The sequence below is a fragment of the Epinephelus fuscoguttatus genome, linkage group LG4, assembly GCF_011397635.1.
Source record: "Epinephelus fuscoguttatus linkage group LG4, E.fuscoguttatus.final_Chr_v1".
NCBI lineage: Eukaryota > Metazoa > Chordata > Actinopteri > Perciformes > Serranidae > Epinephelus > Epinephelus fuscoguttatus.
The window spans coordinates 16,592,149-16,608,435 of record NC_064755.1 but is presented as its reverse complement, the minus strand read 5'-3'; the positions used below and the strand labels follow the sequence as shown (position 1 = coordinate 16,608,435).

At 41.4% G+C, this 16,287-nt stretch overlaps 1 protein-coding gene across 2 annotated transcripts in view; it reads left to right on the top strand.

Annotated features, from left to right (window-relative positions):
• btbd11b (BTB (POZ) domain containing 11b) overlaps positions 1-13,799 on the top strand; it is a 106,091-nt gene extending 92,292 nt beyond the window's left edge. Inside the window, exons 7-17 of one of the 2 annotated variants that reach the window (XM_049573406.1) lie at positions 3,096-3,197; positions 4,352-4,445; positions 4,744-4,879; positions 6,343-6,563; positions 6,678-6,856; positions 9,088-9,193; positions 9,513-9,615; positions 10,137-10,218; positions 10,308-10,376; positions 10,537-10,650; positions 12,394-13,799. In XM_049573406.1, coding sequence (XP_049429363.1) covers positions 3,096-3,197; positions 4,352-4,445; positions 4,744-4,879; positions 6,343-6,563; positions 6,678-6,856; positions 9,088-9,193; positions 9,513-9,615; positions 10,137-10,218; positions 10,308-10,376; positions 10,537-10,650; positions 12,394-12,603 — 1,416 coding nt within the window. In that variant the 3' untranslated portion in view covers positions 12,604-13,799. The remainder of the gene's footprint in view (positions 1-3,095; positions 3,198-4,351; positions 4,446-4,743; positions 4,880-6,342; positions 6,564-6,677; positions 6,857-9,087; positions 9,194-9,512; positions 9,616-10,136; positions 10,219-10,307; positions 10,377-10,536; positions 10,651-12,393) is intronic. The other variant, XM_049573408.1, reaches the window with a different exon arrangement.
• Positions 13,800-16,287: the final 2,488 nt, after the last annotated feature.

The window sequence follows — 16,287 nt, the reverse complement described above, 5'->3', positions numbered from 1 at the left end:
ATCAGGGAAAAAGGAAAGCGATAAAGATCTCTGGATTTAATGCGAGCTGAATATCTTTCAGAGTCTGCAGAAAATCCAGTTGGCATCCTTTGACTCTGTGCAGACTTCAGAGAGGTGGTTCATTCAAGGCCTCATGATCCTGGTCTTCGTTAGTCACCTCAGCAACAACATGTCCCATCAGCCATTGTGTCAGAGTTGATTTGCAGTCCACAGCGTCCATGAACCCTGGCCAAAGCACAAAGCACGCTGTCGAGTGAAATTTAAAGGCACACTTTTAAACTGGTTTTATGCATCTGGTTTTCAACCAGAATTTAGTTAAAGACAAATGTTGTTTGGCTCTGATGTGTGCCGACATGTTGCTTTCACCAGCTTTGCAGCCTTGAAATGATTTATGTTCTCTCAGTTCTCTTAAAGTTAAAATCATTGGTAACACTTTATAAGACAGTCCGCCATTTACAGCGTCATTTTGTTGTATGAATCAGGTACCAATAAAATTCTTACCGGTTCCTCCTGGTATTCAAATGTAGGTACAGTGGAAAGCAAGGCTGTACAGGAACAAGGGAGTAAACTGAAAAGGAGAAATAAATTACAGTTGGGGTACACTGCTGAAAAACAGGACTGAAGTTTGGGGGAAATGGTGACAATAACACTGATATTCTGCAGATAATCCTATAAGGTAACTAGAAGGGCAAATCTCTGCCAAGGCCAATAGTCGAATCTTTTTTGATATGCTAATCTGTAAGCGCAACCACTATATATGTGTGGATTAATTTGAAAACTATTAGAATTGTGTCAAACGAGTGCTCTGTCTAGACAGCAACCTCTGGCGCTGAAAACTGAAGCCAACATGGAAGTGCCAAAAACTGCAGTTCTTTAAATGACCACTTGAGGCTGGCTCCAGAAGCCGATTAATCCCCATACACACCCATGTTAAAATGTCCAACTTTACAGCAGGAATAAACATGTTTACAGCCTGGTACAAAAATTACTGTGGTCTCTACAGCTAACCCCTTCGTGACAACTGTGTTTTATATAAACCATCCATTTACATTTTATTCAGGCTTAAAGTTGAGTGACAGGCTGTCTGAGGTTCCTCAGTCTCAGTCAGATTCAGCCCTCGCTCTTCTACCGCACCAGCCTCTCACCCAAATATAACCACTTCTGGCTCCAAAAAACCAAGATGGCAGCAGCTGAAATGCCGACCTTGAATTTTGAATGTTACTAGCACACACAATGTGATAAAAAAAACAAGTAAATAAAAATGAATATGGCAGGGATTGTGCAGAAGAGGTAGGAAACCCGAAGTAGCATATGGTGAAAACATCCCCTCTAGAATTTCAAATTACAAATAATATGTCTCTCCTAAATATGGGAATATAACAGACAAAACAAGAAGATATAATAATCATAAATGAAACAGACGCATACACATAACACATAAACATACCTAATACATTAACTACGGCACAGGGGTTTTTTCTATTAGATTTAAATGAGAGTAATGATAGACACAATTTTAAGGAATTGAGGACTGTTGTTCCAGAGTAATGATCCTCTGTGTTTCAAAGAACATTGTCCAAGTGTTGTGCTGTCATAGGCAAGATAAATATCTTCTGCTTGTCTGCAGTCCACAAACCATAACTATGTCCGTTAGTTTTACTGTCTGTGATTTTGGGAACTGCTGAACATTACCACCATCTACTGGATTTTAAAATGTATAGCATTTATTCCGCCAAGGCCAAATGCCCTCTCTCGCAATTTTAACGAAAGCGAAAAAATAATTCTTATATCTGCTGCATGGTTCAGATCCCATTCAAAATTGAATGGGTTCTTCCTTGACCCGTGCTACATCCTTCCATGAGTTGAATTAAAAATCAGGCCAGTAGTTTGTTTTGTAATTCTGCTGTCAAACAAACAAACAACAACAAAAAAACTAACCAAAAAAAAACATGACCTTATTGCCGGAGGTTATCACGATGTAATGGATTTCACACAACAGTATGCTTCCAAAGCAGCAGCTGCAACTAAAGGAGCTTCTGTGATATCTCTCAAAAATGTGTTATTGAAAAACATACAACTATATGGATTATTTTCCCAGAATACAGACAGGGATAGTCGCAATTGCTGGGGTACAGCAGTGTAGTATCAAGCTCGAAGGAAGGTGGAACAAATCTTGAAATAATGAAGGACTCATCAACCATTTATGAAACACTAAAACAAACTTATAGTGGACTTAACAGGTTTAACATTAGCCCACTGCATGAACGATACCAGCTTCTATTCTTTGGACTGACTACAGTATAGTTGTTGTTCCTTATAGTACCGGATAAAGTGCAATAGAAACAACCCATCTTGCACTTTGCTCATGGCAGTTAATAGATAAGGTTGCTCCAACAGAAAAGCTGGTGTCCGTCTGACAAACACAGCAATAGAGATATAGTTGTTGTAGAGAAAAACCATCTTCACTTGCCGGTTCTTATTTTTATTTATTTATAAAGACCATAAAACACACTGTTGTTTCACTCCTTAACAAACGTTATCCCAGAGTTCTACAGAGTATCAGCATTGTCAAAGCATTTCTCCAAACTTCAGTACTGGTTCCCAGTCCCTGTATCATTTCATCTGTCTCTCCTCTGTCTTCCAGCCTCCCTCTTCCCGAAAGAGCCTGAGGAGAATATGTGCTTTTGTGCTTTGTTCATGTGTCTCATGTATGTCATGCTCTCATTTGGCTCGTAGTTATTCACTGCAGCCTGACCAAAGAGATGAGCCTTAGAGAGGTCGGGTCAGATCCCTGTCAGAAAAACCCACTGGAACGATCAGAGTGGAACCATTAGGACGAGGCCTAACTAGACAGATCAATCCATCGTGTTCATTAGAAGGTGAACAAAGAGACAGGATGTCCTCTGCAGCCCCAGGGTTCCTAGTTAATTACTCTAGTTTCTCCTGTAGAGCCCCTCCTCCTCCTCCCCTCCCTGCAACTGCTTGTCTTGTGCTCCGTAGGCCATGCAGTAGTTTTAATGGCTTGGTATCTCTCTCCCTCACCTTTCTCCCTCCCTCCTACCTACCCAACCCACCCACCTGTGTCCCTTCCCCAGGTGCCAAACTCAGTGCACAAGCACCCCTCAGTCTTTCCCGAAACGCGGCAGGCGACGCCCCTCACTTTCGCTGTGTTACACGGACATGTGCCTGTGGTGCAGGTAGTGACGTCCTCTCTCACCTGTGATTCTCTCATCGTGACCTCTCGTTGTGCTTCAGCTCATGGTTGGTCATCATTGTCATTTTTGTCATCAGAGCTTCTCGGTGGTGATGATGATGATGGTTCGCCGCTACGAGTTTTCTCCTGTTTCTCTCTCTTTTATTTTCCTTTGATGCTGTTTGATGTACAAATGTGTCTTTTCATCTCTAAAGAGGGCATTTATCCAGTCAGTCGTTACGTGGGAACCATTGTGTTGAACATGGCCTCCTGTCAGTTTCCATTTTTGGGCAAATGGATCAGACTGCATTTGGCAAGTGGAAAGTGGAAAGACAGCAGTCTAATTGTTATCGAACTCATTTAACTAAATCAGTTTGTCCTCTAAATGAGCCATCCATTGGATTTTGAATCATTAAACTCTAATGGAAAATGCTTAAGCCATGTGACACCACAATTTCATCTCTGAAGGACATTAGCTAAAAATAATTAATGAAGTTAAAAAGATTAAAATCTGAATAAAACCATACATTGTATTGTTATTAAATATGTAATAATTTCACACTCAGTTTTCCAAGATATTCATTTTGAATGCAAATCATTTTTCATTGTATTAGACGACGTTAAGTTATGAGATTCAGGAACTTGTTTGAATTATTCTCTCAGTTACAAAAAGTAGGTCCCTAGATAGATCTGCAGCATTGATACAAGTCTTTCACCTAGTATACGAGCAGTGTTATATGTACTTCAAAGAAGATGATTTTAAATTTAAGATAAGCTCATTACAATTAAAATATTAATAATAAATCCATAAAACAGTGAAACAGATTTGTGAGACTATATGCTATTTAGCTCTGCAGAAACAGAGAACATTTGAAGAACAACTTGACATTTTGGGAAAAAGCAAAGCTCCGAAAGGTTACATAGGCTACATTTAAATAGTGGAAACATGAAATTTAAACTAGAGACAGTGTTAAAGTTAAATATTAAATGTTCCCTGGTTAGGTTTGTTTTGTACAGACAGTCACCAGTAAAAGAAGCTGAATTCTGCCAGACTATCTTCAGATTGTTCTCATTAGCCAACTTACTCTTCCTCTCCTCCTCACCCCCCTCCCCCCGTCTCCATCTCTGTCCCTTCGTGTCCCCACCCGACCTCCACAGCTGCTGCTGGATGCCAAAGCCAACGTGGAGGGATCCCTACAGGATGGTATGGAGAACTATACAGAGACCCCACTGCAGCTGGCTGCTGCTGCAGGTACAGAGACCCCAGCGTGACTCCCATCCTCCGCCTCCTGTCCAATTGTATTGTAGCAAGCTGACAACGCCAGCTGGCCACCTATAACCAGCTGATAACAACACCTGACTGTCAGCGTGATCATAGGCTGAGTTATGACTTCAGAGGTGTATTTATCCCGGGGGCTGGAGAAATAAAGACAAATAGAAGCATGTGTGCAGAATGATGATCGAATATTTGCCTCACACTCGTTTTTTCTGGTTTAATGGTGTTGTGTGTATTTGTGTGTAAGCTCTACTGATCGTCTTTTCATGCACAGGTAACTTTGAGTTAGTGACTTTGCTGCTGGAGCGGGGGGCGGACCCCATGGTGGGAACCATGTACCGCAATGGCATCTCCACTGCACCACAGGGGGACATGAACTCCTACAGTCTGGCAGCGGCTCATGGACACAGGTGGGTAACACACACACACACACACACACACACACTTACTCATGTTCAGTCATGAGTACACTCTCCTGAGTGAATAAACAGAGCCAGCACTCTGTTCACACTGTGTATTCAGTATATAATCTTGTTTACGTGCAAACACAATTTCAACAGCGCATGTCCATGAAATTGACACCTCATCTGTTGAATTGGTTTATGTCATTAGATGTTAAATACTGTATGACTAAACTCCTGGTGTTCATCTCGTGTCTTTGCAGCTGTTCCTTTTCACAGATTCAAAAATAAAAGTACAGCCATCTAGAACATATGAAAAAAAAGAATTAATAAAACACACTGTGGTCTCAATGTGCTACATCATTACAGTGCTATTGAATTCTTTATTTTCTGCTTGCCTGTATACAAAATTCATATTTTTGCATGTGTAACTCACCTCCTCTACACTTCCTAAAGCACTCACTACATTATGCTGTGGATCGAATTGTGTACCAATTAAATACGGTCGATGTATCCCCTAGAATACATAACAAATTACATAGTTCTTTCCTAGAAACTTCTTGCGAACTATGAGGAATTTGTTCTGAAATGCTGCTGACCTGTAAAATAGAGTATTACCTTATTATTTGTTTTGTTTGTTGTGCAATTTCCACCACACCTGGTACACAGCACCATCGTACCTGTCTGTTATTTCGCAAGAATACATCAGCTACATTGCAACACAATGAAGGCTGCTATATTTTATGAGACGTATGCCAATAAATCAAAGAATGGGCATGGCTATCACATAAAAAACACTCACTCACTCTTTATCTAGTTGTCACAACATGACACACAAATATTTTTTGACAGCAGCATCAAGCTTTCCTAAGAAGATATATCAGAGCTTGTGTCTTCTTGATTGCACCATAAAAATTAAAAACATAATTTTTCACGCATGATTCATGTCCTAGCATTTACTGGTGGGTTTATCTTTGAAGTTTTGGTGCATGAAAATGACAAAATATGGGTTTAGTCTATTACATGATAGTCCATTTTCCGCAGTCACTTATACCTATTTAACACCAATTACAGTAGACCGTTCAGTCTACGAAACTTTCATTCTTTATAAGCCGCTCACGATAGATAAGTGGCTATTTGCATAAAATGAGAAGCTTTTGCCCTTCAGGATTTTTTGTTTATTTATTCGTATGCACCAAAAATTTGTTTATCGAAGAGTACTTGTTAATTAAAACTGAGCAATAACAATCTAAGCCGCGGGACAGTTAATTTCAGATTGCCACGGCCTATCATAATGACCTCAATGACAGTCCTATCGCTTTTATTATAATTGTGTATAATAATGCAAATGCACCTGTTTGCCACTCGTGTTGATATTGGCCTGGAGGAAAGCAATTAAATAGAGTCCTATAATCTGTAGCGACCAATCAAATTAAATTTCTCTTTTGTTTCTGTGCTTTTTGTTCCCCCAGAAATGTGTTTCGTAAGCTGCTGTCGCACACAGAGAAAGGGAAGGGGGATGTCTTATCCCTGGAGGAGATTCTGGCTGAGGGGTCGGAGCTGGAAGGCAGAAGTCCGTCTCAGATTGACCTGATCCGAACTGGGAAGGCCAGACTGAAAGCCCTGAAAGAAGCCATGTACCACAGTGCAGAACATGGGCACGTAGACATCACTATAGATATACGAAGCCTCGGTTAGTTTCTGTAAACACATGCATACAGCTTCACATTCTGTATGCAACATGTACACCATCTTTGAGCATGTGTGTGTGTTCGATATGTTTCATATCCCTGTGATTATTTCCCAGGGGTTCCATGGACTCTGCACACTTGGATGGAGTCTCTGCGCACATGTTTCCATCAGCACCGCCGCCCTCTGATCCAGGGTCTTCTGAAAGAGTTCAGCTGCATCGAGGAGGAGGAGTACACTGAGGAGCTCATCACGCATGGCCTGCCTCTAATGTTCCAAATCCTCCGAGCCAGCAAGGTACTGCACTGTCTGCGTCTTCATTCTTCCTCTATACTTTCAGATATATATCCGCTTTACTTCTGATTGTCATTAGGTAGTCAGGACATCAGCCTCACAGAGACTGACAGAGCCCCAGAGGTCTACTCAATATCAATTACCTAACATGATAATGATTTATGACATGCCCTCCCCGCTCCTCTCTGTTGCTGCTCATTAGATCAGGGCCCTGTCTCATTACTTAAGCTCATGATCCCCTTGGTAGGCCATATTAGATTTAAAACAGCAAATCATTGTCCCGTCTGTCACCTCTGTTTGTTTTGTCTACTCTGCCTTGGCGTGGTACTGCCCTGCCGGCGTGATGACTTGTGCTGTCATTGCTGATACAGGGATGAAACACTGCAGTGCGCACACACAAATAAATAAAACACGCAAGCAGACCTGCAGAGAGTTACATGCTTGTGCAATCCCATGTCAACACTATCTTTTACTCTCTCTCACACACACACACACACACACACACACACACACACACACGCACACACACACATACACACGCACACACTCAGGCTATCTTAGCCCTCAGTGGACTGGTGAAGTGTCAGTCTTTGTCTTGGCTGATGAATGGAGGGGCCAGTGACCCTCATTTCTACGAGGGCCTCAGGGACCCCTGGCAATGTTGGCTCCACCATGAGGGCCAGAGACATCAAGGTAGGAGCTGTTCATCTTTCATAATGTGCTGTATCGGCCCACTGAAAGCTCCATTCAACAGTTGAGTTAGAAACAGTTCAGTTCAACTTCCCTTTCACTTCACTTGAGTTTAATTCAACTCAGTCCACTTCTCTTTCACCAGAAGCAGAACAGGGGGAGCTTTGGAGCTTCAGCCCTGAATGTTCTCTCAAAAGCCCCGAAGCTTTTTCCTTCAACTTTGTGCCATTCAGATAATATTGTATGCCGGTGTGTACGCCAAATTCCCAACCTATCAACATCAGGAAATTTTTGTATCTTTTAGGTAGCAGTGGTGAAAATTAGTCATCCTGAGTAGTTGTTTTGCTATGGTTTCATAATGATGATGCAAGCTGGAGAAAAATTTAATACAAAGTAGGATGTAGGCTCTCTATGATTTTTCTTTTTTGCCTTGGCAACTATCATGTTCATCCCAAATAATGTGCAGATTTTTAGGCATTCTTTTATCTCATATTGCTTGGAAAATGGTGCATATAGCAGCCATAAATGGGGGGAAAAAATTGCATGCCCCCGGGCAAAAATTTGCAAATCTTTACTCTGTAAGGGTTCTCGACCACACCAAGTTTAAAGCCTGCAACTCTATGCCAGTCCATTAGATGTGAAGAAGCTTCTTGGATGAGAGGTGAAATGTCTTCAAGAAACTCAAAAAAGTCCAGTTGCCTATGATATAGCAATTATGATTCCTAGGATAGCAGTTGAATGACCCACCCTGCTATCTCCATGATTGGCTAGTACCTGTTGCCTCCATTGGTTGGACTGGTTAGGTTGAAGCAAGAGAAGTAGGATTCAGAATCTATCTATCTATCTATCTATGCATCCATTCATCCATCCATCCATCTCATATTGTCACACTGGCTTGTAAATGTGGGGGAAACTCCATAAATGCACATTAGTCCCAGGTGGAATCGCTGGTTGTTAATAGCTGTTTGTTGGCTTCATGCTTCAGTGAGAGCAAGCAGCCTGACTGCACATGTGGGGCTTGTAGTGTTGCGCACCGCTGCTGCAGCTGAATGCCACTGTCCCTCCTTCTCCCTCTGTTTCAGCACCGCACACACACACACACACACACACACACACACACACAAGGGGAGAGTTTGGTGTGAGGGTAAAAAGATCTCTCTCTCCCGTCTTTCTCTTTCACATGTCACACTCCTACGGTTGCTCAGCCTCTCATGGATGGTGTTCCCTATTACAGAAATCTCTGAGGAACTGAGGGTGTTAGAAATAAGCCTGATATTCATCTGATCCCCTTTCAGAGGTGCGAGATAGCCAGGAAAATGCGGCTTGAATAAAGTGAGAGCTGAGCGTGATACGAGGCTGCAGAAGTTAAATCTCTCTGGCTGTGCTGATAATTGTGTTGGGGATGTTTGTGTAGGAGAGGAGCACTAAAGTAAGTACTTGTGTTCTTGCGTAACACTAACTCCTGGATGTTGGCTGAGCGCTGCCCGCCCAAGCAGCTTTTCCTCACCCTCTGATGTTTTGTTTCTTTGTCTGTGTTTTGTCAGAATGAGGTGATCAGTCAGCAGCTGTCTGCAATCTTCACCCAGTGTTACGGCCCTTACCCCATCCCCAAACTGACAGAGATCAAGAGGAAGCAGTCGTCACGCCTGGGTGAGGGCCTGTCTTTTCAAATTTATTTATTTTGACCATAAAATCTATTCTGTTTAACAATGTACAGAATTAAGGTAGCACAAGAGCACTACTTCGATGTATTTAAAGTGTGCTAACAGTGAATGCATATTATGGGAAAATGGGAAGTGCACATAACGCCATCTGGTGTTCAGAGACTGGAATAGACATTGTAAAACAACAACACCTAGGTGGTAATGAAATGTGTCTAGAATGGCCATTAAGGCTGAGTTGGACACTCTATTTGTTTTTTCATGCTAATCAGAAAAACATTTAGTTTTTCTGGCCACCTTTCTTTCAGATCCTCACTTCCTGAACAATAAAGAGATGTCAGATGTAACCTTTTTGGTGGAAGGGAAGCCGTATTACGCCCACAAAGTCCTGCTCTTCACAGCTTCCAACAGGTACAATCACTTAAAGCATCGGCTGTCAAATGCCAAATACAGGAAATGTGTATGTACAGGATAGGATTCTGCTGTACAGTATACGGAACTCTGTAAAGGCTTTGAATGTGTAACTGTACATTTTAATATAAAGTGAAATATTAATACAGTGTTGTCAGTACTGTACATTTTCCCCTGCTGATCCAAAAAATCATCCCTTCTGCCCCCAGGATCTTGACAGGATGTCCTTTTCACTCTCATGTCATGTTACTTTGATGATAACCAATCAGTCCTGTCACGACGCATCACTCAAATGTGTAGCTGACATTACATCCTCAGAGAAAACATGAAATAACTCATTAAAACAAATCCATGACTGTACAGCAGTTCAAGGTTCATTCTGCTCTCCCTCCCTGCTACAAGCTACTATATGCTATTAAGATTTATTCCCATTTACGCTTATTTAATGTTAAAAACACCAAAGACTGGGTTCCACCAAGGCTTACCTTTTCATTCCTCTCTTTCTCTTTTTTTCTCTCAAGGTTTAAAACTCTTCTAGCAAACAGACCTTGCGGTGAAAACACCTGCATCGAAATCAGCAATGTCAAATATCACATTTTTCAGGTAATTTAATTACAGGAAATGAGACACGGTCACACTTGAACCGCACATTCACACTCCTTCTTCATCCAGTGTGTGTTTCCTCTTTTCAGCTGGTGATGCAGTATCTCTACTGTGGAGGGACAGAAGCTCTGCATATCAGGAACACTGATGTCATGGAGGTTAGGGTCGATACTACAGCTTTCACCATAAACCTTTACACTATGACTGTTAAGAATTTCAAGGTCACCTTTGGATGCTGCACTGTGTTTCTACAGTAATGTCTATGATCAAATACAAATGATTATAAACTTTAATTTGAGTCAATCGTGTTTCTTCCAGCTTCTGTCTGCAGCCAAGTTCTTCCAGCTGGAGGCGCTGCAGAGGCACTGTGAGATCATCTGCACCAAGAACATAAACACTGAAACGTGTGTGGAGATCTACAACCACACCAAGGTGCAAAAAATAGAGCAGAATCAATAAACCCACACTAACACTACGAGTGGACAGTACAAAAACAAGCTCTGCCACAGAGTAGTTTAAAGTGTTATAGCTGGAAAATGACCACTAAATAAAACAACTGTTGCATATTACACTTATTTTATCCATATCATACCTCCAGCTGTTCATATTGTATGAAATACTCTACTGTTAGTGTTACACATAATTATACCCTGCACTATTATATTTCATACTAACACTCGAGTGTACCTGCACTGTTTACAATATTGATACTGTACATACTGTATACATCTAGTGTATTCATACCCCTTACAGCAGGAGTGTCAAACTCATTTTGCCCAGTTTGATCTCAAGTGGGCCCGACCAGTAAAACCATTGCATAATAACCTATAAATGACAAGTGTAAAGAAGTACATTCTGAAAATGTTCCTCCATTAACAGAACAAGTGATTAACAGTAGGGATGCACAATAATATTGGCATGTGATGGGTAACACAGATAACGGCCTTAAAATGAAATATTGACATTGGCCTGAGATGAACATTTCTGCTGATATGACAGGCCAATAAGATGATGCTTTAATTATGTGACTTTAATAAGTTGAAATAGATCAAATTTGCCTTGGTTTTGGCTATGGTCTTAGGGAGACCATCATCCAAGCCTGTTCAAGTGGGAGGACTTTTACAGTTTTCCTTGAAAATTTTACATTAAAAAGTATGGCATGTTTTTCATGTAACCAAAGTTAAAGTAGTGTTCTTTGCCCAGTGTACATTTTGAAAAGCATTCTGTTTTATGTCTGCATCTGCCACCAGGGCCACCACCATAAGAGCAGGCATAATGGTATGTCAATTCCACCACAGGAAAGACTTGATGTTCTCTGCAATTGGGTGGAAAAACACGTGTGCATATGTTGGTATCGGTATGGACAATCGGCCAAAATGAGTTGGAAAATATCGGCATATTGGATATCACGCAACCTTAATGAACAGCTTGAGATATCCTTAGAAAAATATGTGCATATTTAACAGTATGTCTCAGTTTTGCAGTCAGTCTGCTGTCCACTACTTTCATTACACGTGCATATTGTATTTTTCCTAATTTTCCACTCCCACTATCCAAATCAGTTTGGTCAGTTCCTTTACAACAGGATTCCACCCATATTGTTTTAAGATAGAAGCCTGATACAGATTCTTTTGTAGTGAAGCTGCTGGTTGACAATATTTTGCACAATGCTCACTATCTTTAAATATGACTATAATAAGTATTTATTTCAGAGAGCTGTATTCTGGTCAGGGTGGAAAAGCCTCTGAGGCAGCATTTTACATAAAGTATCTACTCATTGTTTAAATTGCTCCTGAAACCTGGCACCTCTCAGCCTTCATAAGTGTATCAGTATTAGATGTGCTAAGTCAAAGTGGGCCAAATTGGACTCTTTTTGGCAGCCCAATTCTGGCCCCCGGGCTGTATGTTTGATGCCCTTGCCTTACAGTTAATTCCACATTCTGCTTATTCCATGTTTTATTATTTATGTACTCTGTACATTACTCTGCACCTTGCTGCTTTTTGCACTTCTGGCTGGATGCTAAACTGTATTTCACTGTCTCTGTACCTGAACTCTGTGCAATGAAAGTAAAGTTGAATCAAATCTAACCTCAAACCAGACATTTTATCTGTAATTTCTTGAAAATGTCACAGTTTTTGGAGTTAAATAACAATGTTTTTCCACTTTCTCCACAGTTTCTTGATGCTCCAGACTTGGCGTCTTATATAGAGGGCTACTTCCTCAAGAACATGCTAATCCTAATCGAGCTGGAGCCCTTCAAACAGCTGCTGTACGATACGCCTCCAGATAGCCCTGGCTGTGACATCCTGCAGGACCTAGAGAAAACCCTTGCCACCCGCATCCAGTCCATCCACCTGTCCTCCTCCAAGGGCTCCATCGTCTGATCTCCTGCCCTTTTCTGAACACGGGGACAGAGAATATTTACCAGAGAGATAGCAGAGACGTGACACCATATTAAGATGGAAGAAAAACATAGGACTCCTAGATTGTCAAGTAACGATCTTTGTCTCTGTGACGCTCATCAGTTGCTAATATGCTTCTTGTTATCTTAGCACAGATGGTCTGTCTGTCTGCCTCGTTGATATCTGTCAACTATGAATTACAGTAACATCCAATGACTGTCATAAGATAGCTGTATTATGCCACAATTTGCCAATAACATCACATCACTGTAACAATGTCCCTCATTCAGCAAGACGTTTGCAGGTAGTGCAGTCTGTTACATGTTAGACTGAATGGCTCAGGTGGGATTACAGAAACTCAAGAGGAAGAGTTGCAACAAACTGCAACGGTCAGAGCATCTGAATACATGATTATGAAGCGTTGAACAACCTCAGTGTAATGTGATAAGCCATCGGTGTATCTCTTCCTGGCTGTGTGGAGGAACTGTTGCCTCATGCTGTGATTATTTGCTTAAACATGTGGACCTGTACAGAGTTATTAATTTGTATATTTGTCAGACACTTTGCATTAATTGTGCTGATTACTCTTTAAAGCCAAACGAGACAAACAACTGACAAGTAACTGTAATGTGACTGATGCAAAAGAGGGACTTTCACTACGTGAGTTTGAGCAACTGGGTGGGAAAGAGGACTTTTCCTTCCTCCACTATACTGTGTAAATATTGTTCATAAAAACAGAGCTATTGATAATGTAAGTTAATGTATATACTATATCCACAGATGTTTTCTCATGTGTCTTACTGTGGGATATCGCTGTAAAAACAAAAAGCTCATCTTTTAAATATCTATGTTTAAATGTTGCATGTCAGAGGGATGACTGTGTTTTTCTGTTTGAGCTGTTGGAAGATTATGTTGAGGATTTGCTTCCACACTTACGCTATATGACTGAAAGTTGGGCGGGGATATTTTTGTCATCAGCATGGGTCACTAAATGTGTAACAGTCAAATGGTGTCATCATTTCATGTGCAAGAGGTTCCAGGCCTGTTTAGTCCAGACCTGGAAACATTATGCTGTCAGCTGTTTTCTGGGGATTGTGAAACAGCACGACTTGTATATGTGTGACTTGGTATATCTTTCCTCTATACAGATTAATATAAAGAATGCTATGAATCCATTCATAGATTCTTCTGGTGCAGTCTCTGGCTCCAAAACACCCGCGAGGGAGCATCTATTATTCTGTTTGAAGTCAAATTTTAAAGGCTGTCCTGTGATTATTTTGTGCTCCACAGAAGGTTAGATCTCAGCTGGAAGGTGGTTTAATGTGGCACCCAACTGCACACAAACCACCGCAGTCTTGGATAAATAGGCTGAAATCACTGACAAGAAAAAGAAAAAAGAACAGGAAAACCCTTAAACAAATTATTCTTAGCACACTAATTTATGGAGCCCCAAAAATACGTAATTTAACTACATGAGCCAGTGCACATGACGTGAATCACTGATTATCTTGTTACATAAACTCTTCTAACACAGCAAAAGCATTTTAGTTGGCAGGCTTACACCAACAAAGCTAGCATGCTAATGCTACTTACACTGGTGGACTCTGGGACTGCCTCCGTTGGTGCCCCAATGTTTAGAGACCATAGGAAAGTGCCCTCTTGCATTCCCTGATAGCAAATAAAACATGGTAAAGTGCCCTCCAGTGGAAATAATGTCATGAAGTGCCCTCCAGGATGCCCTCTAATGGAGAACATGTGATGAAGTGCCTTCCAGGATGCTCTTCCAATGGAGAAAACACAATTAAGTATCCTCCGTGGTGCTCTTAAATGAAGGAAACATGGAAAAAATACCATCCAGGGTGCCCTTTCAGTTGGAGAGAACGTGATGAGGTGCTCTCTAGGGTGTCCTTCAGTTGAGAAAACATGATAAAGTGCCCTCTAGGGTGCCATTCCAGTGGAGAAAACATGATGCAGTGCCCTCAAGGGTACCTTTGCAGTGGAGAAAATGTGATGAAGTGCCCTCGAGGGTGCCCTTCAGTAGAGAAAACATGATAAAGTGTCCTCTGGGGTACACTTCCAGTGGAGAAAACTTGATGCAGTGCTCTAAAGGGTGCCCTTCCAATGGAGAAAACATGATTAAGTATCCTCTAGGGTGCCCTTCCAGTGGAGAAAGCCTGATGCAGTGCTCTCAAGGGTACTCTTGCAGTGGAGAAAGTGTGATGAAGTACCCTACAAGGTGCCCCTCAGTAGAGAAAACATGATAGTGTCCTCTGGGGTACCCTTCCAGTGGAGAAAACTTGATGCATTGCTCTTAAGGGTGCACCCAGTGGAGAAAACATGATGCAGTGTCTTCAAGGGTCCCCTTTAGTGGAGAAAACATGATAAAGTGCCCTCTAGTGTGCCCTTCAGTAGAGAAAACATGTTCAGGTGCCCTCCAGGGTCCCCTTCAGTGGAGAAAACATGATAAAGTGCCCTCTAGTGTGCCCTTCTAGTAGAGAAAACATGTTCAGGTGCCCTCCAGGGTCCCCTTCAGTGGAGAAAACATGATAAAGTGCCCTCCAGGGTCCCCTTCAGTGGAGAAAACATGATAAAGTGCCCTCCAGAGTGCCCTTCTAGTAGAGAAAACTTGATGCAGTGCTCTAAAGGGTACCCTTTCAGAAAAGGTGATGAAGTGCTCTCCTGGGTGCCCCTCCAATGGAGAAAACATGATTAAGTATGCTCTAGATTACTCTTAAATGAAGAAAACAAGTACCAGTGTTTTCAGGTCAGCTAGCTAGAAATGTTGCTTCAGAAAATAATTAAATGGGTGCCAAGACCAACAAAAGGAAAATGAAGGACTTCAAAAATGGAAAGAGTCGTGAAAGGTAATTACAAGAGCAAAATAAAGGGAAGTGTTTTGGTAATTTTACACTCCGTTCTAACTAGATTCATAATATAATTATTTTTTGAGTTCTGGTGTATTTTTTTGGCTTGTTAGAAAATCTTTTAGTAGGCTGCAGTATATTTAGTCAGTTTGCTCCATACTCATATGATGAAATGCCTGAATTTCAGTATCTGAGAGAGATATTATGCTGTATATTTCATATGGATTGAAGCACTTCGCAGATGTGCCTAGAAGTTCAAAGAGGTGGAGAAGCAGTGGGGGCGTCACGGTCAGAGATGGAGACAGACACAGACAGGTGTAAAGCAAATCAGAGGGGAAAAGACACCTAAAAAGAGAAGAATAAGAAGAAGAAAGAGAGAATCAAAGCTGTGCAGAGAGAACAGACGTGGCCTTGTTCTCGACTGGTCCACTCTCTTGCAAAAGAGGCTAAAAGTGAAGCAGTGTAGAACGTGTGTCACTCTGTGTTGCTGCTGTCAGAAGAGAAACCCTCTTCCACTTCTCATGCAGACATGCATTGTGTATCGATTTATAATAACAGAGATTCATAGTGCTGTTAGATGATAATCATTTTACAGTAATTAGTAAATGCTGCCCCAGGCTATAAGCCAGCCTGCTACAGTGAAACCAGAGCACCAAACATGATACTGATATCCATTTTTCTTCATATGATAAATGTCAGATGCAGCAGGGTTTGTTTGGCTCCATTTTTTAGATGTTTATGAAATAGTAAACTCTCCCAATCAAATTACTGGGAGAAAAACTCCAGCTTAGACATGCTTTTT